Source organism: Dromiciops gliroides, chromosome 2, assembly GCF_019393635.1.
Source record: "Dromiciops gliroides isolate mDroGli1 chromosome 2, mDroGli1.pri, whole genome shotgun sequence".
NCBI lineage: Eukaryota > Metazoa > Chordata > Mammalia > Microbiotheria > Microbiotheriidae > Dromiciops > Dromiciops gliroides.
The window spans coordinates 212,978,777-213,003,525 of NC_057862.1; the positions used below are offsets into that span (position 1 = coordinate 212,978,777).

Genomic DNA, 24,749 nt, shown 5'->3' on the forward strand with positions numbered 1-24,749 from the left:
CTTAACCCTCATTGCCCCATTTTTAAAAAATGGATGTTAAAAACAAGAAAAGAAGAAAAGGTGGTAAAAAGAACAACTTGTATTTCTTATCATGAATAATATTGATCTCAGAGAGAAGGGGTTAAATTACTCAAGTCATGGAAATGAATTTATAACTTCACATCATAGAGTTCCATTTAAAGTAGTATTACCTTTACTGTTATACTAACAGAAAGATATTGTGGTATAGTGGACTGAGTCAGTCTCAGAGTCAGAAAGACCTGAGCCTTACCTCTATATGTAACAGCTGTGTGACCTTGGACAATTTACTTAACCTTTTGGTGCCCTAGTCAATTCTCTAAGACCATGTTTCAGAACAATTAGTTTCCCCACTAGGAGCTCTCTATGCCTAAGATATCACAGGTATGGACCCTAAATCCCTCACTTCCTCCTCTCTCTTCCTCCTGACCCTCCCCAGAAGCAGCTAGACTAAGTAATAACATAGAGGATTGAAGTCACTTCCTCTAAACTGAATGGTTTCATTCATTTCTTCAGCAAACATATCTAGGACCTACTACAGTGTATTAGGCCGTGACCGCGTTACAAAGATGTATATGATGGCTTCCTTGTCCTTAAGGAGTTTACTTAAATAGGATTGATCTTAATTTTTTTTTAAAGTTAGGTGCTCTCTAAAGGCTTCAAGTATGAAACTGGTACCAAATTATTTTTCTATCATTTGAGGAGCAATTTAACTACTGAAGAGGCTTATTACCAGGTTGGATACAGGGTAATATATTTTTCAGCCATAGCAACTTGTGAAGACCATCTACTAAGACCATCTAATCATTTAGGGGTTACTTCCTGTGCAGGTGGAGGAAGAGTTAACAAATTGGATGACAGGATTAATTGATCAATAAGCATTTATTAAGCACCAACTATATACCAGATTTTGTGCTAGGCATGAGCTTTACAAAGACAAAAATGAAATAGTCTGTCTTCAAAGGCATCTACTTTCTTTTCAGGTCTTTGCTACTACAAAAATTGTGTCATACACGTGTTGGTATTTGGTATTTTGATATTCGGCTTTTCTTACTGCCTGACTTCTTTGTAATATATGCTAGAAACGGGATCTCAACGGTTATGGACATTTTTAGTAACTTTCTAAGCCTAATTCCAAATTACCTCCAAAATGGTTGAATCTTTCTCATAGTTCCACCAAAAGTGTGTCACATTCTCAGCATTGACTATCCCCTTGTTTTTCTTATCTTAGCCAGTTTGTTAGGTGTGAGGTGAAACCTCGGAGTTGTTTATTTGCTTTTCTCTTGTGTGCTTTGGAGCATTCCTACACATTGTTGTTAATGGTTTGTTGCTAACGTTAGGAGTTCTCTTGAGAACCTTTTGTTCAGATCATTATTGGGGAATGGCTTTAGGTTTTACTTATTTCTGTGGCTATGTAACTTGGATATCATATCTTTTTCAGATATTTGATACAAAGATTTTTGTATCTTATTCCCTTTGTATGCTAGTTGGATTAATTTTGTTTATGCAAAATCTTTTTTAATTTCATGCAACCAACACACTTTTATGATCATCCCTATCCCTTGTTAGTTAAGAACTCTCACCCTAATCATAGCTGTGAAAGGAACCTGAGCATATTCTCTTCTGATTTTTTATATGATGTGATCTTTACTATTCAGATCACATATTTGTTTTGCACTTATTAAGGTATATGGTATAAGATGCAGATTTAAACCAATTTCCAAGAAACTGCTTTCCAGTTTTCCCAATGGTTCTTGACAAATAGGGACTTATTCCCTAGATAAAGGGGTTGACATTTTTTAATTAAAGTTCTCAACAGGTTGAAATGATGGGCTGACTCATTTTTCTTCTTTTTTTTTCTTTTTGGTGAGGCAATTGGGGTTAAGTGACTTGCCCAGGGTCACACAACTAGTAAGTGTTAAGTGTCTGAGGCCAGATTTGAACTCGGGTCCTCCTGACTTCAGGGCTGGTGCTCTATCCACTGTGCCACCTAGCTGCTCCCAGGCTGACTAACTTTTTAAAGTTTATATTTATAGTTTTATAGGTTGCAAAGATCAAATTATTAAATAAATGTAAAAGGATGCATTTAGGTTAGAAATACAGATGCTCAAGTATGGGACTGGGGGAGGAGAACATGACTAAAAAGAAAATCTCATGAGAAAGTTTGATTTATTATAAGTTGAGTCAAAGTAACATAGCAGCCAAAAGCAATAATGTGATCTTAGGCTTTGTTATGGGAGAAATGGGTAAGGGGTTTGGGGTTGGGGTTTCTTAGGAATTCCTCTTTAAAGAATTATGCCCTCTCACACACAAATCCAATTAGAATAAAATAATATTTTATTTGGGTGTTAGAGAAAGGAAACCAAGAGAGAATTCGTTGGATTTCTCATGGGGAGAAGTCATGGCATGGTTCTCTGAGAAACCTATCTCCTCAAGCAGGAGACAGGCAAATACTTTTATAAAGGACCAGTGGGGTGATAGCTGACTGTGGAAAATTCCTTTGTTGGGTGTGATCACCCGAGGGAGGACCATCCCTCACTGGTGGTAGCTGGAAGAAGTTGGGGGAGCCATCTCTGTCCCCCTCAAGCCATTCAGGCAGCAGCCTAATGGGCTTCTCTCTCTTGCTTCAAGGTGTGTCTCAAGGAAAAGACCAGTGTCAGCTGGCCAGGTTAGTCTTTAATAGTCCTAACCCTGTAACAGCTTCTCAACTAAAGTCCTTCCCTGATACTTAAAGCTATGCCAACATCAGGTTCTACCAAGCTGAATAGGTTTCAAGTGTAGGCCCTGGCAACAGACTTCATTGCCTAATGACCAATTTAGCTAAGAGTGGACGGAGCTCTTTGTCACCATAAGATTAACCACTAGATGGAGTTTTTTTGTTTTTTGTTTTTTGTTTTTTTGGCCACTACAATTCATGAAGTCTTTTGTCAAGGCACAGAGAGTTGATGGCTTTAGGCTGAAATGACAGAAATATTGTATATAGAAATACAAGCCTAGTAATGAATCATGTAACTGCTTTCTGAGAACCAGTCTTGCTATTCAGAGGGGCTTGTCACCAGATTGGCAGTAGGGGGATGAATGTTTGAGTCACAACAACTCTCAAATTCATCTGCTAAATTATAGAAGCATTTTTTATCCACATTGATGGAATATCCACACTGATGATATTATAAAAGTTTTAACTATTGAAATATTCAGAACGAGAGAGACAACTGTCCCCACTCCACTCTGTGCTGGTTAACTATTAGCATTTTAAAGCTCTTTAGTTTTTGTAGCTTTGCAAATATAATCTCAGTTTATCCTCACAGCCACCATGAGAGGTAAGTGCTATTATTATAATAATTTTACAATTGAGGAAATGGAGGCAGAAAACTCAAGTGACTTACCAAAGCTTATGCAACTACTCAGTGTCTGAATCTGTAGTTCTTATTGGCTCCAGATCTAGCTCTCTATCCACTGTGCCAGTTAGCTCTCTTAGACCACATCTGAAGTGCTGCCTTCAGTTGTAAGTGCCAGATATTTTGAAAGGACATTGATGACTTACAAGGTGCAAAAAATTAGATGACAGATAGTATTAGACTCAAAACTGTCATAAGAGCTTATTTAAACTAGAGAAGAAATGAGTTTTGGTGGGGGTGAAGGGAGGGAGACATGATCACTCTACTTATTTAAAAGTTTGTCATATGGAAAAGGGATTAAATTCATTATTCTCCATAGACCCAGAGGACAAAACCCTTGTATATTTGGGGATGTGGAAGGGAGGAGTTATGGGTAGGCAGAATTCATCTCAATTTAAGGAAGAACTTCAAAGCCCTTCGTAACATCTCTCCTTCCTATTCCCCAGTCTTCTTCCATTACTCTCTTTTACATATTGGGTAATTCAGTGATGTGGGCCTCCTGGTTGCTTCTCACACACTTATCTTCCGACTCCAGGCATTTTCACCTGCAGGCCAGGAACTCACTTTTTCCTATTTCTACTTTCTGCTTTCCTTGGCTTCCTTCCAGTCTCTTCTGATGTCTCATCTGATGTCCCACTTTCTGCAAGAAGCCTTTCCTGATTTTCTTAAATTTAGTGCCTTCTTTCTGAGATTATCTCAGATTTATCCCTAAATATCTTGCTTGTACATAGTTGTTTTCATGTTGTCTCCCCCTTTACTGTGAACTCTTTAGGAGCAGAGAATGTTCTCTGCCTTTCTTTGTATCCCAAGTGCTCAGAATGGCATATAATAGGTACTTAATAAATGTTTATTGACTTCAACGAATTTAGGATTTACTGAGGTCCTACTATGTGCTTGACAGAGAAGTTCTGTTAATTTTCATCTAAAACTCCCACACTGTAGCACAAAACTCTGACTTCACTCACAAGTTTAGATATCCTGTGGGAGAAAGGCTTTCTTTTAATGATAGACTTACTGTGGGCTGAATGACAAAGGAATTCCACAGTATTGCATGTGGCACCTGCATTAACTCACTCTGCAGGCATTTATACGGCTTACTATTGACACAAGGTTATTATTATTAGATGAGTTAGTAATAAGCTGATCACTATATTCAGAGGAGAGGCGGAGATGCTATTTTTGGTGATTTTATATAATGAATGCATTTGATAATGGCACATAATGGATGTCTGTTTCTTTTGTAATCTTCATGGGGGAGTGCATTGTTACAGTGACATTATTACTATATTTTATTTGGAAGTAAAGAGGTTTTTTTTCTTCTATGGTACTCATCATTTTCCCTTTCTGCTTTTAGTTTGGTCTTTGTAGTGGGGGAAATTCTGTACAGCTGAGAAAAAATGTTCATTCTACTGCTGGTAAATAAGCAGAGAGAGGTTTCGGATCTTGGATTCACGGAATCTCAGGGTTGGATGGGCCATTAGGGGTCATCATATTAAAATTCTACCTTCGGGAGGTATTCTCTCAACAACATCCCTGATAATCAGTAACTAATCGAGTCTTTGCTCAAAAAGGGACTCACTGTCTCAAAAAGCAAATCAGATTTAAACAACTTTGGTCATTTTGAAGTTCTCTGTGAAGGTTTTAGTTAACAAAAGCAAGTCACATTTACACAGAATGGGGGGTTACAAAACTTTTTCTTCCAAGAACCCTTAGAGACCAATTACCCCAAGCACTGTTATCCCCATTTTACAGATGAGGAAACTGAGGCTCAGAGAGTTAGGTTTCCATGGTCATAGAACCAGTATATGTCTAGACCAAAATCCTAGTATTTTCATTCCTGCCACATACTACTAGCACGTTGAAGAGTGTCCAGAGAAAGGGAAGTAAAAAGATGCTTCAAGAGCATGCCATGTGAAGACTGGATGACAGAAATGGTGATGTTTAACTTGGAAAAGAAAAGACCTAGAAAAGACATGTTAGCTTTTTTGAAACATTTGAAAGACTGTTTTGTGGAAAGGAGATTAGGATTACTCTGTTTGGCCCCAGAGAACTGAACCTGGAGCCGTGGTTGAAAGTAGCAGAGGCAAATTTAAGATTAATCTTAAGAAAAACTTCCTTACAATTTTAGTTATTTGTATATGGAATGGGTTGCTTTGGAGCTATGGGTCATCATTCTCTGTAATTCTGGCTAAGTCCTATGTTCTTTCCATTACCTCTAGTTGCCTCTTTAGTTTTATAAATTGTATAATCTGTATTGATCTGCAAAAGGAATAATAATAACAATACTGATAACAACTTATATTTCTTATATGATTTTAGAGGGCTAGGTATTTTTAAAAAATCCTTTGAAAATGCCATCAATTTGTAGATGGCCTACAACCCTCTCAGGTCACACCATTATTTTTTCTCTCCTTCCTTCCTTCCTTCCTTCCTTCCTTCCTTCCTTCCTTCCTTCCTTCCTTCCTTCCTTCCTTCCTTCCTTCCTTCCTTCCTTCCTTCCTTCCTTCCTTCCTTCCTTTCTTCCACACAGCGAATACTTGTCAAGTGTCTGAGGCCAGATTTGAACTCAGGTCTTCCTGAATCCAGTGCTGGTGCTTTATCCACTGCTCCACCTAGCTGCCCCCACACCATTATTTTTAAAGCAACCTTTTAATCTAACTTGCTCAGTGTTAACTAGGATAGGATTGGAACTTGACCTTTCACCTAGGCACCGACTTAACCTTGTCTGATGACTTGACAGCTTCCTGTAGTTAGTGCCATTTTGCAGTTAGTGTAATGTATAAGAATGGCAGATGCAATAACTACAAATCCAGAAAATTGAAGCCCCCAAAGAATAAAGAGAGCCATCCCTTGGAGACATAGGGGGACTTGGTGACTTACAGTAGTGACGTGGATTGGCTCCCCAAGGAGGGGGATATAGACATTTGCTCCCCTGGGGCCCTTCTCTTCCTTGTCAGTGTTTTCTGTCTTCTTGAACTTTCCTCAGCTTTCAGCAATTGGTGTCTAATCTTGGTAAGCCTCTTCTTCCTTTAGTCCCTCCTGTGTTTTCATTATTCCATCCTTACTTGTGTCATGCTATTCATAGATGTTTGGATATGGAGCTTTCAGGGACCATAGAAATATGCTGAGTCCTGTCTTCTCATTTTTCAAATGGGGTTTGAGTAGTTGAAGTGACTTGACTAATTTATATAGACCTGCTTCTTGTGACTGGCTTGTAAGGACCTTGAGAGCTGTGTGTGCCACATAGCTGTATTTAGGCTCCCACAAGTATAAGCATAGGGTCCTGTGCATTTTTTTAGATTTGACCAGTGATTTCTTTGTTTTAGGGCAGAGCCAGAGGGGAAACACTATCTGCTAATGCAGATAGGAATCTGCTCTGCAATTTAGAGTCTTGCAGAATTGCCTGGGTCACTGAGAGATTACATGACTTTCTGAGGATCACTCAGCTAGCATGTGTTAGAAGTAGGACTTGAACTCAGGTCCTCCTGATTTTGAGACCAGCTCTATGACACTTACTAGCTTTATGTTCTGGGCATGTCTTTTGTTTTTTAAAGTGAGGAAATTGGGGTTAAGTGACTTGCCCAGGGTCACACAGCTAGTAAGTGTTAAGTGACTGAGGCTGGATTTGAACTCAGGTACTCCTGATTCCAGGGCCAGTGCTCTATCCACTGCACCACCTAGCTGCCTCCCTGGGCATGTCTTTTAACCTCTCTCAGCCTCAATTTCTTCATCTAAAAAAGGGGGATAATAATAGCATCATCTCATATGGTTGTTTTAAGGCTCAATTGAGATAATAGATATAAAATGCTTCTCAAACCTTAAAGTGCTCTATACATGTTACCTATTATTTTCCTTTCTGATTAATAATTATTCATTGAGTTGAATTGATATGATCCTGAGTCTGGCCTTTTAAATGGGACATATCTTTATTTAGTTCTTTCTTTTGTGGTAAAAGGGAATTAGTTGTAACCAAGATTTATCTGATCAAAGCATTTTTAAGAGTCTAAACTCTGAGAGTGTTTATAAATTATCATCATTGGAAGATGTTATCCTGGCCGGAGGCAGCTCTATTGCCCTCATCATCACTACATGCTTCTTTCTTACATGTTTTGGCCAGTATTGGAAGTTTCTCTTTTTTGGCCCAGTATCTTTGGTCTTCCTTGTACTGGAATCAGGTCCAAGTTACATGTCAAGTGGAATGATGAACTAAGAACAATTTTAAAGAAACTCCTTGATGACTTTAAGAATATAGGGCTGCTGTTTTTGTAGCCAGATTTAACTGTGATGGCAAAACTGCTTCTCTACTTTTATCCAGGCAAATTAAAGCTTTAGAGAGAGATAGTAAGAAGACTGATTACTTTACATTGATTTAAGCACTTTACCACTAAAATTTTTACATACGTTTTCATATTAGATCTTCAGTATAACCCTGTGAAGTAGATAGTACAAGAATTATTGTTTCCATTTTACAGATGAGATAACTGAGGCTCAAAGAAATTAAATCAGTGGTTGAAGGTCATGTCTAGGAATTAGTAGAGCCAGAACTCAACCTTGGGATTGTAGGCTCTAAGTCTAGTACAGTGGGAATGTTGCACCAGGCACTGCCTAACATTGTCCCTACCTCTGTGCATTTACCTCAATATGTCGTGGTGTAAATATTCATATTCAAATGTTTTGGTAACTGTATTTCAATATAATTGGTTTCCTTTGCAATACTATGTATTTTATTTAGCTCATTTAAAAACATTATTCTAAGGTGTCCATAGGCTTCACCAGACTGCCAAAGGGGCCCCACAACAAAAAATAGTTAAAAACCACTGACTTAAATTACTTTGAGCATGGATCCTCTGTCTATGTTACGCCTGACAAAAGATCATCCCCCTCTGCTTTGAAGTACTTCAGTTTTTTGTCAGGTATTGTGATATTTGTATCAAGCTATGATCAGGATTTTCTTTGCTCCTTACCACATCCCTTCTCTTTTTCTAACTATATGTCTTTGATTTTCACCAGACAGTACAGGTCAGTTCAGACTAAGACAGGTTTCAGACTTGGGCAGGAAGTATTATGAGCCTAAACTTCAGAGGGCATTTAGCTCAATAGCAAGCTTGTACCATGGCCCAGTACACACAATTGCATCATAGGTATATATATATATATATATATATATATATATATATATATATATATATATATATATATATCAGAAAGGAACACAGAGACACACAGAAAAATCAAGTTGGAAAACCCTACCATTTCTACTCTCAGGCATCTCACTCTTTTTTTTCCTTCTCAGAGATAGCTCTGCTAGGCAGGCCTCTCAGTTTGTTTAGGTTGGCTGCAAGCAGCTCTGGTGACAAGTGAGGCCCATTTTCTCTTAAAAGCTTTTGGGAGGAGCAGATAACTTTTGCTACCACAGCTCAAATACTGTATTCTTAATTATGCCAACAGTTTTTTAGGTCCCTAAACAAATATCTTGTTTCATGATTCTCCAGTTTTGATCACTTGAGATGAATAAAATGGAAACAGCCTTCAGTACTTGGCAAGGAGGTCTTGCCTATCCAGAACCGTCCTAACACAGTACCATCCTTATCTTACTCAAAGCTTTTATGGGAAAAGAAAGATGAATCCATTGCTGTAGTGGAGTCAGGCTTGCCTAGATGGGACAGTGCTGGGACAGTACTTAGTGGACAGTACTGGGCCTCAAGTCTGGAAGACTGGAATTCAAATCCAATCTTGTTGCTTGCTGACCTAACTGCTCTCTATCCCTGTTTCCTCATCTGTAAAATGGGGATAATAACATTATCTACCCTGCAGAGTTGTTGTGAGGATCAAATGAGATAATATTTGCAAAGTGCTTAGCACAGCGTGTGGAACATAGGAGGTACCATAAAAATGTTTACTCTCTTCCCCCTTCCTGCGCAACTTTTCCTCTTGCCCAATATAGCTTATCTACTCTAGAGAGGAGCCCCTGATTTATTTATCACCATTAGCCTGTCAGAGTTCCTAAAACTATATTTCCCAGGATTGACACCCCCTTCTTTGGTTCCAATCCAATTCTAGATAGCCAACCTCAGATACCTGTGCGCTCAAGCCAATACCCTCCCTCATTTAGAGGTCCCACTAGTGCAACTTCATGGGACACAATCTGGTCAATTCCCACGGACTCTAATGATCAGGAATAACTGTAAATTAATTTTTTTGTAGAGAGGCAAAATGGTATAATTGAAAAAGTAATGGCCTTTGAGTCAGAATACTTGGGTTCCATTCCAGACTGATATTTACAAGCTTCATGGTCCTCAAACTTAAACTCTCTGAACTTCATTTTCCTCATCTGTAAAATAAATAACATAAATTTGTACTACCTACCTCACAGGAATTTTAAAAATAGGCCAAATATTTCATTCTTTTCTAATAAAGCATTTTTTTAAAAAAATAACATACAGAAAAGAATCATTTAATCAGTAACTCCTTTTTACAGCACAGGGCTTTATAATAAGGGTCCGTTATGTATTGAATACCCATGATATTTAACATAGAAGGTACTGTAAGGAACTTTAAAAGTTATGTTTCTATCCTCAAGGAGCTAATGTTTTAGTGGAGGAGATATATCAAATGCTAATGAATAAATATGAACATAAGTTATAGAAACATACCTATGGACATCTTCAACTCTTTCAGATATTGAAATGCAAAGGATTGGGAAGGCTGTTAGTTGCTAAGAAACTAGTAGAGGTTACTAGAGTGATGGAATCAAGAGGAATTAACCAGAAAAAGATTAATGAAAGTAATATAGTCTGGTAGACAGCAGGTCAACTTTGAAGTCTGGTGAGCCTAGGCTCAAGTTCTGCCTTTGACACATTATCAGCTGCAGTGACCTTGGGAAAGCTGCTTAGCCTGTATTCCCTAGGTAACTCTCCAAGACTGTTGGTTTTAGAGGAGTTGCCGATCTACATCTGTGGTAGGAACTTCCATATCCTTGGTATGGAAGTAACTTTGATACTGAAAAGAAAAAATAGGTGCAGCCCACTAAATCAATCAATCAATCAGTCTGATGATGACGATAAAAAGCAGGAAGTATCCTTTGGGTAGAATGCAAATGGCCTGTCTCACCTATCCCTAGACAGGGTCAGCTGGACATGGAATCTGACAGTCCTCTGTGGTGGGGAAGAATACCATTTACCCCACTATTGGGTACACATCTGCCTCAAGATGTCTCAAGATAGCTTTTGTGAGGCATGTAATTTGTAAACCTTATACCATTGTAAGAATGAGCTGTGATTTTAAAAAATTATTTTCTAAACTTCCTGCAGAGCCTTGGATCAGGACTTCAATAATTTTTGCAGCTGGAGAGCAGATGGTGATAGTAATGATGTTAAATGGAGCTATTTGCTCCTTCCAAGCTCTGCAGACTTTGTCAGTTATTGTTTGTGTTTAATTCAGTGGTTACTCAAAAAATGCCAACAGTGGAATGCTCTGCACTTGCTTCAAGTGGCAAACAAGGTCCCACAAAAATCTAGATGAAGTAAAAGAAGGCTGCTTGCTGAACTTTGACCATGATCTAGTGACTGCCTCCTAAACACTAAGACAACAACTTATTTTCCTTGCAAATTGTTTGAGGAGAGGGGGTGAAGATTAGAGAACAGGGATACAATAGGATGCCAAGAAGTCCTGAGCATAAATTTAAGCTGGAGGAGCAAGAGAATAGGAAACCAATAACCCCTGGAAACACCACGGTATAATGGAAAGGACATTGGATGAGAATGCCAGACTTTGCCACTGCACAAATCCCTTCCCGTCTCTGGGCTTCAGCTTCCTCATTTGAATAATGCTATTATATTAGGTATTATCAAAAGCACCTCTCAGCTTTGACATTCTATCTTCTATCATTCTGACATCTAGGGATGCAATGTGGCATAGCGGAAAGAACGCTGGATTTGACATAAGAGAACAAGGGTTTGAATCCCTGTTTTGACACTCAGAACTTGTCTAAATTTGAGCAAATCATTAGGAGGGGGTAGGACTATGTGACCTCTAAGATTCCTTCAAGCTTTAAATCTATAATCCTAAATTTACTTTTAACTCTAATGTTATATCCTCTATGGTGTCTTCTTTTTTTCTTTCCAATGGAACGTCTCAGTCTAATTTCACTTGGTGCTTTGGTTACAAGTAAGAATTCTTATATTAATCTATGGTGCTGAATTTTCAATAGAAATGAGTTTGTTTGTAATGACTAAAAGATTGGACGTATCTAGGACAGACTGCTCTGAATGTAAATACTAATAAATTTGTATTGAGCTAATAAAATCATGAATTACTTATTAATGTCGAAAGACTCTTGGAAAAATAATTCATCTTTCATTTTCTTATTAGTTTGTTTGTGCAGATGCTGGAACCAAACTAGCTGAGTCAACAATCCTACACAAGCAGATGATCGCATCCATGCCTGGAGTAAGTTTGGAACCTAAATCAAGTACTTCATATCACCTTGGGTCTAACTTCCATTCTGGTAGGCGTATTTTAGCCCAGAAGGATTTTTATCTTGTGTTTTACTTTTCTTCTGTTTTCACAGAGGTTGTAAATACTGGAAATAGCCCTGCTTAATTTTTTAAAAGAGCATTAGTGAAAATTTAAATGGATGTAGCACATTGGCATTAACATGAGAGATCATTTAGAATGTGGAAATCAATTCTGTTGTTATGGGAAATCACCTGTCATTCAAATTTGGGAATATCTAAGAAGGATTGCATTAAAGTTTTCTTAAAAAAAAACACCCTTCTTTTTTCATGACTCCACTTAATCCTTTCAATTAAAGAATAATGCCAGAAAAATTCATATAGGTAGCAATACCTTGACTAGTTTTGTAACCTTCCGCTTTAAAATTCAGTTTTTTCTCTTATCAGTAAATACTATCAGAACAAGTATTTATTCTTGTAGTGGGAATTTTTACTGTATCTTATTAATCTCTCAACTTTCTATAGAGCAGTACATCAATAAGAGTGATTTCTACTATAGGAATAAGAATTTATACTCTAGCCTGCTTAAAGACTCAGCTCAGATTGAATCCTCCTATGTAAGACCTTTGCTGGTCTCCATATAGTATTATCCCCCACCTCTCACTATAATTAGGTTGTATATATTTTGTATTTATTTATCTGTGTACATATCACATTATTATTATTTAACACACATAAATGTCAAATAGAATGTAAGCACATGAGGTCTGGTACTGTTTTCCTTTTTGTCTTTGTATATCTGCTGCCTAGAGTTGTACTTAATAAGTGCCCACTGAATTGATTTTAAATGAATTCTGCTTATATTAGGAATGTTACTTCTATTTGTTGACAGTAGAGAAACAAATTTTCACTAGTGAAAAATATTCTCCTCTAAAGTGGCACAGTGAATAGAACACTGGACTTGGAATCAGGAAAACTCATTTTCCTGAGTTTAAATCTGGCCTTAGACACTTCAAAATGTGTGATCCTGGGCAAGTCACTTAACCTTGTTTGCCTCAGTTTCCTCATCTGTAAAATTTTCTGGAGAAGGAAATGGCAAACCATTCCAATATCGTTGCCAAGAAAACCCCAAACAGGATCATAAAGAATCAGATATGACTAAAACAATTGAACAACAACAAAAAGACCTTATGTGATGCCTTTTCATGGTGTTGAAGTAACCTTGAGTCAAATTCTGGTTAGTCCTACTAAAGGGGAAAGGCTTCAGATAGAGTCCCAATGATGGATTAGCTTATTTAAATACAAAGAGATTAATCACCAGAAGGTTAGCCATCATATGTTTTGTTTTTGTTTCGGCCATAGAAGCTCATGAAGATAGCACTTTAAGGTTTGCAAAGCACTTTAAATATAAATATGTAATTTATATCTCTATTTATCTATCTGGATCTTATCTGATTTGATCCTCATGACATCTCTGAGAGGCAGGTATTATTGTTGTCCCAGTTTTATAGGTGAGGAAACTGAGGAATAGAGGGGTTAAATGACTTACCTTTACTGACATAGCTATTCAGTATCCAACGCAGAATTTGAATTCAGGGTTTCCTAACTCCAAGTCTGGCACTCTATTCACTATGTCATCTAGTTTCCTTAGAATAACAGACATTTATGCATCACTTTAATGTTTGCAGATCACTTTATGTACATTATCTCTTTTGAATTTCATCACAGACCTGTGAGAAAGGTATGACTGATATCATTCCCATTTTACAGAACAGGAAATGGAGGTTCAGAAAAGTTAACTGATTTGCCCATGTTCATATAAGATTTGAAGCCATGTCTCCTCTACTTCAGGTCCAGCAATATCTGCTCCTCCAAGCTCCCTATCTACTAAGGCGCTGAGAGATTATAATCTAAATCAATGGAAAGAATATCCACTCCAGTGAAATCATAAATCTTTTGAAGTATCAAAGTTAAGTGGAAGGGCTCACATTATCTCTGAAGAAAGCAAAAACTAAAAGAAATTCATAGTACCTCTGTGGTTTAGTACTTTTCCCCAGAAGCACTTTGAATTCCTTATAGATCTTAATTATTTGATTCTTACAAGATTAGTTTGAAGGAAGTCAGATATGAATCTTTTCAAGTTGCAGTTTGGTACTATAAATCAGAGAACCGGATTTCTAACATCATTCCTTTTCTAGTGTAATCTGTCAGTCGATAAACCTGAAAAGACAAATGAGACGGAATCTCTTATATTTTCCAAATCTATGGCCATGGGTGTGCTTACAAAGCAAAAAGTGAAAGAGTGTTGGCAGTTTTCTGATTTGGTTTATGAAAGAAGCCAACTCAGGCAGATAAATCAGACCCTAAATTGGATTTGGAGATTTGAATTCTCTCAATTGGACACCTATGAGCCTGAAAGTAACTGAGTAGTGGTCAATTCTCAACCTCTTTCCTGTAACTTTGAATTATATGATAACTGCTGACTATAGATCCCCCCATAATAATTTTTTGTTATAGAAATCAGCATGGCATAACTTGTTGCTGATGAAAGAAAACAGTCATTTTCAGAAAATCTAAAGAACAAATTTTCATATTTGCATGACATATGCAAAAGGTCTAAATGATGGAGCAAGCTGGGGGAAAAGGCCCTTCATCTTCTGCTCAATATAATTCTGGCATTTGACTTGAAAAACAAAAAAGAAGATGGTTGTTGCCATGAAATGGTTGGAGGATACCTTGACAGGCAGGCCTGCCAGTGACCTCATTTTACTGTTTGTTATCCTGCCATAGAAACTGACAGGCACAACATTGGAGAACGAGCTAGATGGTGATATTGTTCAGCACAGTTGAGCTAAAATGCATATAAGGAAATGGGAGTCAATTGGTGAGTGTGGATTAAGTAGATAACATAGCAGATTTCTCTAAAGAAACATAAGTCTTCACGGGAGTGTTAATTAAGCTTCAGAGATGACCCACTTTTGAACTATTTTACAGTCAATTCAACACAGGGACCTTCTCAGCACACCTTTGATCAATTAGTCTAGTTGAGCATTTTCCTTCTGTCCCTAACATGTTAAATCCACTGCATTTTCATGGAGAGGCAGTAATTTCACATCTTTAAATAATTAAGTACACTGGTATTCTTTATCACTTGCTATCTCTTTTTAAAAAGCTCTCCAATTTACCTAACATGAAATAAAGAGTGGCAGCCATTTGTTTTCCCATCTTATTGTTATTTTACCTACTGTTTACCCTGAGGAAGAGGTAAACAGTAACATACATGTTTTTCTTTTATCAAAGGGAAAGGTCAATGCCGTGAGGTAAATATGGTGGCTTTTGAGAACAAATGAACAATATACAATGACTTCTTTGGAAAAAATGCCTTAAACAGAAGCAGATACAAGAGCCTCCTTGGTGCTTTTCAGCCCTTGTACAGGAGAGTCACAGTAGTAATAACAAGTCACTCTTTTATTAGATGGTCCAAACTAAGATGGCCAGGGAGAGTCTAATATTACACCAACATCTGGAAAAATCCTGTTGAATTAAAAGAACCCATTCTTTTCTAAATAATGATCAGTTCCTCCACTAAAGTTCTCCTCTAGTACTTATCACAATGGAATTTTAAAGGCATGCCTTTAAGCAAACCCTGACAGGTGCTACCAGGGCTTGGTCAGCTATAGGCTCCATCTGTCATCCAAGGACAAGCCTTACTAAATCCTGATGTGCTCATCACTAGAAGATTGGTCTCCACATGAAACAACTTATGAAACCTTATGTTAAGGCAGGGAAGAGTTATGGTCTGTGTTGGTGGAGGGAGTATCCCAACCAATGAAATCACCACTTTTTGAAATATTGAGGTGTGTAATGGTGGAAAAAACCCACTGAATTTGAAGTTGGGGTATGGGTTTGAATTGGACTGTGACACCTGTGATCTGTGTGACCCTCGGCTGCTTATTTCACTTCTCAGGGCATCTTTTTCCTCATCTGTAAAATAAATGAGTTAAATAATCTCATAGGTTCATTCCAGATCTAAACTCTATAATCTAGAATCTTATGAGCAACAACCAATTACCAATGGCGCCCCTTAATACATGCCTTTTGAGGGGGCAGCTAGGTGGTGCAGTGGATAAAGCACTAGCCCTGGATTGAGGAGGATCTGAGTTCAAATCCTGCCTCAGACACTTGACACTTACTAGCTGTGTGACCCTGGGCAAGCCACTTAACCCTCGTTGTCCTAAAAAAAAATACATGCCTCTTGGAGTTGCTAGTTTCCTTGAAGACTCAGCTTGTGTCACTTATGAGAAACTTTTCCTGACCCTCAAACTTCCTCCCCAGCTGATAGTGCCTTTTCAGGTTGCTCCCCCATCACCTTGTATCTATTTTGCATATGGTTACATATGTACATTTTGTCTCCTCTGATGGATTGTAAATGACCTGAGAACAGGGACTGTTTCACTTTTGTCTTTGTTTCTCCTGGTACAGAGCAGGTTCTTAATAAATTCTTATTGCCTCTCACCCTGAGCGCGATCTAGATTGATTTTCTTTTCAAACTGGTATGTGTGTACAAACACAAACTATGACTCCGAGTAATAGCATAGGTCAGAAAGGCAAAAAGAGAAGTAACTCACTAAGCAACAATATAGAATAAGAAAGTGGTCGACTATCCATCCTCACAATAAAAGGAAGGGCAGAAGTGAGGTTCCAGAGCCAAACTAATCAATGGGTCTCCTTTTATTTTAGTGTGGAACAGCAGCTATGGAATGCATGAGACAATACGTTAATGAAGTACTGGACTTTATTGCTGACATGCATACATTAACCAAACTTAAGGTAGGGTCAACACACACATGTGTGACTTATACAGCCTTAGCTTTTGAATTTCCTAATGGAAGGGGAATTTAAAAAAATGTTTTATATTGGTTATAGTTAGTTTGCATGAAGATTTACATTTACTTGGTGTCAGGGACTCATGATCTCTAATATCCATGTCCAAGAGAATAGGAAAGGACTTAGGTGGTGAAGTGATGGATGCTGCTTTCATGGACCTCATCATGGATCTGATGACAGAACCATCATTTCTCATTCTTTTGATATATTCTGTTCCTGGACCACTGACCACATAGAACTTTTTGTTGGGGCACACAATATAGGAGAACTCAAATATGGACATACAGAGAAAGCTAACCAGGTATAGAGATTCACCAGAGCTACAATGCTCTACCATGTAGAGACCTTATCTGGTTCTCTTGCTCTCTCTCCTTCTAAAGCATATCATTCAAGTATTATGATATAATGGTCCAACGTAACATCACTCTGGAGACTGAGGTTCTTCCTGTTATTTTATTTGCTTCCTATAGTTAGCTATAGAATGGGAAAGAAATCAATGTCCTTGTTAGGACTTTTGTCAATAGCTGTTGCCTTCCTGCCCTATAGATTCGCTGTCCTGCTTTCCAGATTGTGGTAACAGTTGGAGTTATCTTCATATATTTCCTCCTTCAACAAACATTTAACAAAAATCAATGCTTTATATATGCATAGTATAGAGTGATGTCTCCTAAACTGTATTCTGTTAAATTCAGAACTTTCATGTGATATGAGTAGGAAGTTCTGTCAGAAAATATTGATGTTGGGGTTATTCTAAAATGACAATAAGAAGTTGTTTATGTCAAAATATGAATGCAAAATATGCATTTTCTGTATGAAAGTGAACTTAATTTCTTCTACTGTGTAGCAAAATTTCCTCAGCAAGCCCTATTTAATCTGTATAGTCATACTTACAAATTCTTTAGGACAGCATTATTGGATTTGGTCATTTGCAAACTCTAAAGTATTCTATAACCAAATTAATTTGTGAAATACTGATAACATAATATAGAATTAAATAACTGGAGGGGCTCTTAAGACACTGTATAGTCCAAACCCCTTATTTTATGGAAAAGAAAACTGGCTCAGAGAGGAGTTCCTCAAAATAGAGGAGCACTGGCTTAAACATAGGTTCTCATGCTCCAACTCCACTGTTCTTTCCACTACATCGTGATGTATTCTCATTCATTCATTCCTTCGAGAACCTACTGTTCAGAAAATGTTTACTCACCACCAGGCCCTTTCTAGGGATACTAACATGAAAGATGACAAGTTTCTACACCAAAGAAGCTGGCATTCTGTTGGAAGATGTAACATGAGAAGACAGTGCAGTGTAGTAGAAAGAATCTTGGATTTAGAGTCAGAGGATTTGGATTTAAATGCTGCTTTCTATCTTTGTGACCTTGGGCAAGTAACTTTACTTTTGCAGGTCTTAATTTCTTGATGTGTAAAATGAGGGGTTTGGAAAAAATGACCTCTAAAGTCCCCTTCATACAAATCCTTTATGAACCTGTGAACTAAGTAAGCATAATGTAGAATGTAATAATAAAAATGTAGGCTCCTAGACAGAGTTCTGTAAGAAAATTTCAAGAGGGAGCAATCTGCTCTAGGTTTAAAATATTCTTTGCATATGGACAATACCCAAATGAAATTGTTGATCTTTTTTATTTTTCTTTGGGATGGAATGAGTTACTAATGTAAATCAGCCTCCTTGCCTTCATCCTCCTACTAGGGTGCTAATAGATCTGAAAACACTGAGGAAAAGTCTAGACTTAATGCTGAAAAAAATCCAAACACAAAAATTAGCCAGATTTAAAATCTGGCAGTAAACAATTTTTCTTTGATCAACAAGAACCTAGTGATCCAAGAAGAGATGCATCAGAAGAAAAAAAAAGAGGTTCCTCTGTCATTGGCTACAGATTTGAAATTCTGCTTGGATGATCTAATAGCAACCTTGGTACAATAATAACATATCAACTTTTATCTAGAATGAAAATAGATTTAATAAGTAGATTTAATTTTTCATATGACAACTGATTAAGGGGATATTGCATCGTGATAATGAAGGTACTTCTACTCTCTAGACCTGTTTCTCTTCCTATAAATTGAGAGGTTTGTCAAGTGAAATAAATAGCATTTATTAATCCCTTACTATGTGCCATGCCTTGTGTTAAACACTGGGGATATAAAAAGAAGCAAAAGGAAAGTCCCTGCCCTTAAGGAGTTCACAGTTTAATGAGGGAGACAACAAACAAGCCAATGTGCACGAACAAGTTATATACAGAATAAATAAGAAATAATCAACAGAGGGAAGGCACTAAAATTATGAGGTTGGAAAAGCTTTCTTGAAGAATATGGGATTGCCTCTGGGATTTGAAGGAAGCTGGGGAAGTCAGTGGGCAGAGATGAGGAAGCAGAGCCTTCCAGGAATGAAGGACAGCCGTAAAAATGCCCAGAGCTGCAAGGTGGAGTGTCTTGTTCGGGGAACAACAAGGAAGCCAGTGTCACTGAATTGAAGGGTGCATATCAAAACATAAGGTATAAGAAGACTGGAAAGGCAGGAGGGAGCTAGCTTGGTTATAAAAGTCTTTGGATGCTTAATAGAGGATTTAATATTTGATCTTGAAGGTAATAGGGAGTCATTGGAGTTTATTGAGTAGGGGGCTTGACATGCTCAGATCTGTGCTTTAGTAAAATCACTTTAGTGACTAAAAGGAGGATGGATTAGAGTGGGAAGAGACCTAAGGCAGGCAGACCTACCAGCAGGCTATTACAATAGTCAAGGCATGATGTGATAAGGGCCTGTACTAGAGTGGTGGCAGTGTCAGAGGAGAGCACAGGGCTTATTTGAGAGATGCTGTAGAGGTGAAATTGACAGAAACAGATTGGATAATTAGAAGTTGAGAATACTTTCTTGGTTTTGAGCTGGAGGGCCTTGGAAATGGTATTGCTCTCTACAGTAATAGAGAAAGGGGGCAGCTAGGTGGCGAAATGGATAAAGCACTGACCCTGGATTCAGGAGGACCTGAATTCAAATCTGGCCTCAGACACTTGACACTTACTAGCTGTGTGACCCTGGGCAAGTCACTTAACCCACATTGACCCACAAAAACAAAACAAAATAAACATACAGTAATAGAGAAGTTAGGAGGGGGAAAATGAGTTTGGTTTTGGACATGTTGAATTTAAGATGTCTACTGGCATCTGGTTTGAGATGTCTGAAAGGTATTTGGAGATGCAAGATTGGAGGTCAGCAAAGAGGTGGGGTGGGATAGGCAGATTTGAGAATCATCACTATAGAGATGGTAATTAAATCCACGGCAGCTGATGAAATAACCAAATGAAGTGATATAGAGGGAATGACTAAATGAAGTGATATAGAGGGAGAATAGAAGAAGACCAAGGACAGAAACCTGCAGGACACCTATGGTTAGAGGGCTTGATGTAGATGAGGATTTAGCAAAGAAGACTGAGGAGTAATCAGATGGGTAAAAAGAGAACCAGGAGAGAATAGTGTCCTGAAAACCTAAAGAGAAGAGTATTGAGGAGGAGATGGTGATCAAGAGTATCAAAGACTGCAGAGAAGTTGAGGAGAATGATGATTGAGAAAAGGCCATTGGATTAGTCAAATAAAGGGATCATTGGTAACTTTGGAGAGAGCACTTTTGGTGGAATGATTATGAGAGATTAAGAAGAGAGTGAGAGGTGAAAAAGTGTACCACCTATTGTAGATAGCCTTTTCAAAGAGTTTAACCACAAAGATCAGAAGAAATACAGGATGATATTGTGAAGGGATCAAGTGTGGTTTCTTTCAGAATGGAGAGACATGGGTATGTTTGTAAGCAAAAGAGAATGAAGTAGACAGGAAGAGATTGTAGGTAAGTGATTGTGAGAATTAGAATACCGCCCTCTGCTGGAGAGATACTGTAGGGAAGCCCTGCCATGATGAGAAGCCTGGTGAGGACAAGTCAGGTGGTCTTCTGTGGCGTCTGGAAGCTGGCCAGTTTGCATTTGTAGAGCTTCCTGTTAGTTCTGTTAATCAGGGCTGCCAGCCAATTAGCTTGGGGCTGTGTGGGTAGATGGCCCTGTTTCCTGTGGGAGAGGGGGCTTCTGGGAGAGAGAAGGGAGGAGAGGGCTCACTCCTGTGTGTGGGAAAGAGGGAGAGAGATGCTGGTGTGGTGGTGAGTTTGTCTATTCCCTTTTTCATTGTCCCCAGCTCTATTAACTTCACCTGTGTTGTAGATTTGTTCCCATTAATAAGACCTGTTTTGTTTTTTTAAAGAGGCTATTAATCTCCTTTCTTACCCCAATATTATGGTGAGCCGCTCAATTGACTCTCCCCATACTAAATTAGGCCCTTACATGATACAGTGGGAATGACAGAGGGGGCAATCTGTTGGAGTAGAGGAGTTGAAATGGTATCACTTGAGCAGATAGAGGGGTTAGCCTTGGTAAGGTGTAAGGCCATCTCATCATGTGATACAGGGGTGAAGGAAGAAATAGTGGCCTAAGGCATATGAGTCATACAAGATGAGGAAGAGGGGAGAAAAGGGGGCTCGTGGTGAATGGCCTCAAATTTTTTCTATAAGTCTTGAGGCAGGGTTTTCAGCTGAAAGGGTTGAGGGAGGGAATCATGGAAGGTTTGAGAAGGAATGAAAAGGTTTAGAAGACAAAAAAGTAATCTAAAAGGGGGTGGGTGTTACTGGTGCCTGGGTATGGTAGAAAAAGAGGTCTGGAGAATCAGGAGTGCTGCCTAGAAAGGCACTGAATAGGTTGGCATGGCGGCCCATCCTAAAATGGAGGTTCTGAGAGGAAGTGACCAGAGGAAGGGGTTACATGGACAAAGGAATCTTTTAGTATGAAAAGTCTGTGGAGGAAGAGGGGTGTTCCAGGATGAGAAGGCTACTAGAACATGGTAGAGAAAAGCCAGAGAATGAGAATTAATAAAATTTCCTTTAGTGTAATATAGTGTTCTTCATTTAAGGTCCCTTCCAGTTCTAATGTTCCACAGTCTTACATTCTATGTTCTAACACTTTTGTCAGCTTTAACATAGTATGCCCTAACAGCCTACACTTTATGTCCTAAGATGCCTTTCAGAGCTAACATTTTATGGTCCATGCGACCTGATTGAAATTTTTTGAACAAAAAAGGAAAAATATAATAAAATATTTTATATGTTAATGTGGAATGTTATATTATCCCAATTTTGGTTTGATAGAGTCACATGAAGACATGCTCTCAGCCTTTGCATGAAGATACTTTTGGTGGACATCTCAAAGTCGGGCTGGCTCAGATTGCAGCCATGGAAATCACAAGAGGCAACCACAGGGATAATAAAGCCGTTATTCGCTACCTCCCCTGGCTCTACCATCCTCCCTCTGCAATGCAACAAGGGTAAGGTTTGTTTATTTTTGCCCTAGAAGTTTTTTTAAAGGGTGATATGGAAAGAAAATCTAAGGAAAATTCTCTGGTACTTGTTGGAGTAAACTAAATGTGCTTAGGGTTTGTAGAAATGTTCTGTGGGGGCAGCTAGATGGCGCAGTGGATAAAAGCACTGGCCCTGGATTCAGGAGTACCTGAGTCCAAATCCGGCCTCAGACACTTAACACTTACTAGCTGTATGACCCTGGGCAAGTCACTTAACCCCAATTGCCTCACCAAAAATTAAAAAGAAATGTTCTGTGATTGGTATGAAAGGCTTGTCAAGAAGCAGTGTTTCTATGAGCCTACTGACTTCATGATTCAGCAGCATTATTGAACTCAAAACACGACGTACTTCATGATATTGCTGTGAGAGAAAAAATTGCAAGTGCTTTTATTCTATTTTATTTTAAGAAATTGGACCTTAAAAGACTGATGATTGTCCTGGAAAAGGTTTCAAATATTTAGTATATCTAGTTGCCAAGTGCAGTGAATAATCTTCCCTTTCCTCATTGCAGTTCCATACCTGTATAATTAGGTATATTCTTTCTCTCTTTTATTTCTCATGTAACTAACTCTAGATCATTTTGGTTAATTTGAAAATCACAAATAATGGGTAGAATGTCACTTTACCCTTTGATCTAATGTACTGATTAAACATTTGTTATGTGTTTCTGCACTGTGGGGCTGGTTTTTTGTTTGTTTTTTGTGGGGCAGTGAGGGTTAAGTGACTTGCCCAGAGGCACACAGCTAGTCAAGTGTCAAGTGTCTGTGGTCGTATTTAAACTCAGGTCTTCCTGAACCCAGGGCCAGTGTTTTATCCATTGTGTCACCTAGCTGCCCCCCACATGAGTTGGTTTTTATGCAGAGGGCTAGCCATCAAACTAACTGTGCAGACAGAACTAATGTAAAGCAGTTACAGAACAGTTCTAGGCTAAACTGTATAGTACAGGAAATACAACAGGCAAAAGGATGGAGGGCTAACTTCTGTGGAAGAGATGGGAATCTAAGCTGGGCCTTGAAGAATGGAATAAGGCAGGGGTCAGGTCATTTCAGATGTCAGTAAAGGTGTAGAGAACAGGAAATAAGTATGTCATTTCCACTGAGCATTTTTAGAAATTGTGTGTTGAGGAATAATATGAGGTAAGAATGAGACTTTTCCTCAATTTTTGGAAGAGTTATTATGCTAGTGAGCAGCAAAGTAATTAAATTTTTATTTTCCTTGCTTGCCTTGACACTTGGTATGTTCATCTATAGAGTAGAGAGGATTTTGTCTTCATAGTTTATGACAGGAGTTATTGAATCTGGAAAGACCAAAGTGCCAAGTCCAAGTGCCAAACTTGGTCCCACTGCCATATCCCCTAGGTGACTTCTCCTTTGTCATGGATCACAACCTACCATGGCTGAAAGGAGTGGGGAAGAGTCCCTGGATACTTGGACAGCACTACTCCCAGATCTGTGTGACCTGTTGTAAGTTACACCACCTCTCAGAACTTCATTTTTCTCTTCTTTGGAGTCTCTTAGGTTCCCTCCAGCTCTAATGCATTTTGACTCCATAGAGACCAAGCCAGTACAATTTATTGAGCATAACTTGTATACAGAATAGTGTAGTAGCTAATCTAGACCTGAAAATTGAAGGTAACTACTTGCTTATGAAATTGAGATTTGAGGGGGCATCTAGGTGGCGCAGTGGATAAAGCACCAGCTCTGGATTCAGGAGGACTTGAGTTCAAATCCAGACTCAGACACTTGACACTTATTAGCTGTGTGACCCTGGGCAAGTCACTTAACCCTCATTGCCCCACCCTCCCCCCCCCAAAAAAAAAAGAAAAAAATTGAGATTTAGGATTAGTATGGAGAACTAGAATAGTACATGTATAAATCATTTTGTCAGTATACATTTCTTCCCTTCCTTTTTTGTGTAACTGATTATAAGACCATTCAAATTCATTCACCCATTCAACATGTTTCTTCTGCATCTAAAGAATGGAAACCTTGATTATCTTACATATTTCTTCTTCTCTTGCAGACCTAAAGAATTCATTGAGTGTGTTTCTCATATCCGCTTGCTGTCCTGGCTGCTTCTGGGTTCACTCACACATAACTCTGTGTGTCTAAATCCCTCATCTCCCTGTATGCCAATTCCTCTGGATGCAGGGTCCCACATTGCAGATCATCTTATCGTTATCCTGATTGGATTTCCCGAGCAATCAAAGGTAAGCAATTTCCACAGGACTGAGACCATATGCATCAAAATTGCTAATGGAAACTCTTATCAGCCAATTATGTTTCTTCTGGGAAAGAAAATAAATGCATTTTATCATTTCCCTTCCTCTGTACATTCAAAAAACAACTGATGCTTTGTTTCTTTTTTTTTCTATTTTTAAACATTTTTATTTAAAGTTTTGAGTTCTAAATTCTATTCCTCCCTCTTCCCCTCCCTCCTCTCCCCCCTCCCTGAGATGGTAAAGAATCAGATGTAGGTTATACGTGTGCAATCATGTAAAACATTTCCATATCAGTCATTTTGTATAAGAAGATTCAAATAAAAGAAAAAATGAAAGAAATAAAGTAAAAAATAGCATGCTTAAGTCT

General features: G+C 38.3%; 1 protein-coding gene across 11 annotated transcripts in view; it reads left to right on the plus strand.

Moving 5' to 3' along the window:
* UNC79 (unc-79 homolog, NALCN channel complex subunit) overlaps positions 1 to 24,749 on the plus strand; it is a 323,533-nt gene that overhangs the window by 281,231 nt on the left and 17,553 nt on the right. For all 11 annotated transcript variants that reach the window (XM_043986754.1, XM_043986757.1, XM_043986756.1 and 8 more), the window contains 4 exons: positions 11,787 to 11,864; positions 16,610 to 16,699; positions 21,952 to 22,127; positions 24,184 to 24,370. In XM_043986754.1, coding sequence (XP_043842689.1) covers positions 11,787 to 11,864; positions 16,610 to 16,699; positions 21,952 to 22,127; positions 24,184 to 24,370 — 531 coding nt within the window. The remainder of the gene's footprint in view (positions 1 to 11,786; positions 11,865 to 16,609; positions 16,700 to 21,951; positions 22,128 to 24,183; positions 24,371 to 24,749) is intronic.